The sequence below is a fragment of the Halyomorpha halys genome, unplaced genomic scaffold (assembly GCF_000696795.3).
Source record: "Halyomorpha halys isolate HHAL.00 unplaced genomic scaffold, Hhal_1.1 Scaffold1324.1, whole genome shotgun sequence".
Taxonomy (NCBI): Eukaryota; Metazoa; Arthropoda; class Insecta; order Hemiptera; family Pentatomidae; genus Halyomorpha; species Halyomorpha halys.
In genome coordinates this window covers 157584-160954 of record NW_027106083.1, presented here as the reverse complement: position 1 = coordinate 160954, position 3371 = coordinate 157584, and the positions used below count along the sequence as shown (strand labels likewise).

Sequence of the window (3371 nt, the reverse complement as noted above, 5' to 3'; positions counted from 1 at the left end):
TGCTTGTAGTAAGGGTGTATAGCCCCATTTGTCCTTACTTGTTATATCTGCTCCAAGATCTAACTCCTCTTTCACTACACCGACGTGCCCTCCTACTATTGCATAATGTAGGGCTGTGTATCCATCTTCGTCCTTATCATTGAGAGGTGACCCTCGTTCAACTAAGAGCTTAACAATATCGGAATGTCCCCTCAATGATGATATCATCAGTGGTGTCGCGCCTTTAAAGCTCTTAGCAGTTAGGTCTGCCCCACAGTCCAACAGCTCCTTCACTCGGCCAATGTGCCCATCTCCTGCCGCCTGAGATATAGAGGTGTGTGCGTAGCTCTCCTCTTTATTCAATAACGTTAATACACACTCAATGCCGCCTTTTGATTTGAGGTAATTTCTTATATCCTCATTATGTGCTCGGCCTAAGGCAGTCATTCCAGAGTTATCCTTATCATTTAGAGAGGCCCCTCGACCGACTAGAAGTTTAGCAACATCCAAATGGCCATATAATGATGCCATCATGAGTGGGGTAGAGCCCTTATCATTCTTAGCTGTTAGTTCTGCTCCACGGTCCAACAGTAAGGTAACTACACCGACGTGCCCTCCTCGTGCAGCCAGATGTAAGGAAGTGATTCCGTTAATATCCTTATTTTCCAGTTTGGCTCCATTGTCCAACAGCGTTAGTACGCACTCACTACAGCCCCCTTCAGCGGCGTAGTGAAGCGCAGTGCGACCTCGCTTGCTCTTGAGAGATAGATCTGCACCGCTGTGTAATAAATAAGTAACTAATATGTTTGAGTTTGTATTATTTGCAGCAAACATGAGAGCAGTGACACCATCGTAATCCTGTATATTTATCCCTGCACCACGTTTAACTAAAACCTTTACCACTTCCAGAGAATTATTGGCCGAAGCTATATGTAGAGCCGTGTCGCCATTATCTGTTGTAAAATTTACATCGGCACCCAAATCTAGTAGCTTACTAACGACAGATGGATCGGTAGCAATATGCAAAGGTGCGAGGCCATCTATGTTTCTTATGTTAAGTGGCACTTTATGGCCTTCTAATACATTGAGCATTTCAGTTGCATTTCTCATGCGGATTATCAAGTGAACTAACGTGTTATTAAAGTAGAATCTGAGATATGGAGAATATTTTATGAATACTTTACACATATCTACATTCGATGGCTCAAGAGCTATGTTTAGAAGATCCTCTTCCATTTCTGTTCGCGTACCGGTGTTAACCATCCTTTGTAGTAAGATCTCCGCGCCTTGAACATTGCCCGCTCTGACAACCAACTCTAGAGGGGTGATGTAATGACTGTTCATTTTGTTAGGATCTAGTCCTGCCCGCAGTAAGGTCTGCAGTGCTTCGTTCTGGCCCTCAGCAGCCGCAATGTGGAGAAAAGTGTTACCTCCGGGCAATAGCTTCATGATGTTTGCTCCAGCAGATATAATATCCCTGATAGCTTGAATACTGTTATTTTTAAAAGCTTCTACGTCCAGAGGAGTAAAGCCAGTAGCGTTAAGGACTTCGAGATCTGGCTTCAGGGACCCGAGGGCCGTTATAGAGGAAGTGCTGCCAGTCCTCACTGCCAAGTGAACGAGGCTGTCCCCGGACTGAGTCGACCCGTTGACATTTCCCCCTCTAGTGGCTATGGAAATAATTTCACTGGCATTGTTCTCAGCCACAGCTTTCTCCAGTTCCTGAGCCAAATCGTCACTGCTTTCCTGAAAATGAAATATTTACAGTTAAAATTTTATAATCCTCATTCAAGGTTACTAGTGATTATATCAAATGTCTATTACTCCTTAAACTATAAACAATGTATGTGTATATATAGGTACCAAAGACGAATCTATTTTATGTACAATGAATCAATAATTTCATATTATTCCTAGAAGTCAACTATATTTGGTATAAACAAGTGAGATTTGTGACTTTCCTTTCGGATAAGGGGGATCATAGTTTCGGGGTCGTTATTTACCACTTCCTAGTTACAAAAAACTTTGAGTTTCTAACGGCTGTCACTTTGGTACTAGCGCCTTTTGGTGTGACTTTTGGAAGCGTCCTGTCGTAAGGTTAACAACAACTAGTAAAAACCCTCTTCTTCCAAGTGTCGAAATAACGTCTGTAAAATTAGCTCTCGTCTCATGTATTGTTTGATAGGAAACCAATCACAACGAATTCGTTTATAGATATTTGAGTGTTCCTTACTAACTCGTCTTAACTTAAAACGTGTAACTTAAACTCGTCAACATGATTAGACTTATTTAATTTTGGAGGGTTTTCTCACACGTTCCACTACTTTCGGCCCAGGTATTTTACCTGGAAAATGCTCTCACTACTGCCTCATCATTCCTTTGTGCTGGTAATGGATTTTCTTTAAATTATTGTATTACATAGACTTTTTTAATAATCATGTTTAATTTATTGATTTGTATAAAACTTTACAACGAATTTGCATAAAATCGTTTTTTTTTTTTAAATTACTTTTTACTATATATTTGTTAAGTATCATATATTAATTTATAATGAATTTTTATACAATATAATTAATTTTATAGGATATATAAAATTATGATTCTTAGTAATAATATGTATTTTTCAGTTATAACCCTATCTAGTTCTTACTAATTATATATGCATGAATTTCATTTTTTCTAAGTAAAAATATTTAATGATTATAATTATATATTTTAAACATATTTCCACAAAAAGGATGAACTCCTCTTAATTGACTTACATCAGATTTTTCAATATATTTTATCTTAAACAAAAAAGCTGAAATGAATATAAAAATGTAATGAAAAGAAAGTGGCACCTGCAGCATGTTTTGACATAATCCGGTGGCAGTCAAGGTGTTAACGATAAAAAAAGCACTTTGGTCCGCAATAATATGAAGTTGGGAATATTCATGTTTATATGTTATAGTGATAACAAAATGCATACCTTTTAAACTAAAACGGTACGTGATTTTCCAGTTATGGAGTTATGGGCAAATAAGTGAAATATTGTGGAAATACTGCTTGTTTTTTGCCTTTTTCTGATAACACAAATAAAGTTGATTCCAAATTTTAAATTCTATACTATTTTTAAAAATCCTGAGTTTCCCCTAGTCTTTCTACCATAACATGTAATCTATTTATTTTTTAAAGAATAGACTATAAATAAATTATGTGTATCTTCATTAGGCTCTTGGTTTAATTAATTATTAAATTAATAATTAAAATGGTATAATGACTTTTTTTTTTGATAGATTTATTTATTGATAGATATTACAATCTGCCACACAGTTGTGTGCAATAGGTAATAGTGATGAATGATCTCATACATACTAAAATAAAATAAAAAAATAATAATAATAAAAAAAATT

General features: G+C 36.3%; 1 protein-coding gene across 1 annotated transcript in view; it reads right to left on the bottom strand.

Annotated features, from left to right (window-relative positions):
- The window catches only part of LOC106689300 (putative ankyrin repeat protein RF_0381), a 17649-nt gene that overhangs the window by 8974 nt on the left and 5304 nt on the right, over nt 1-3371 (bottom strand). Inside the window, exon 3 of the mRNA XM_067053630.1 lies at nt 39-1725. Coding sequence (XP_066909731.1) covers nt 39-1725 — 1687 coding nt within the window. The remainder of the gene's footprint in view (nt 1-38; nt 1726-3371) is intronic.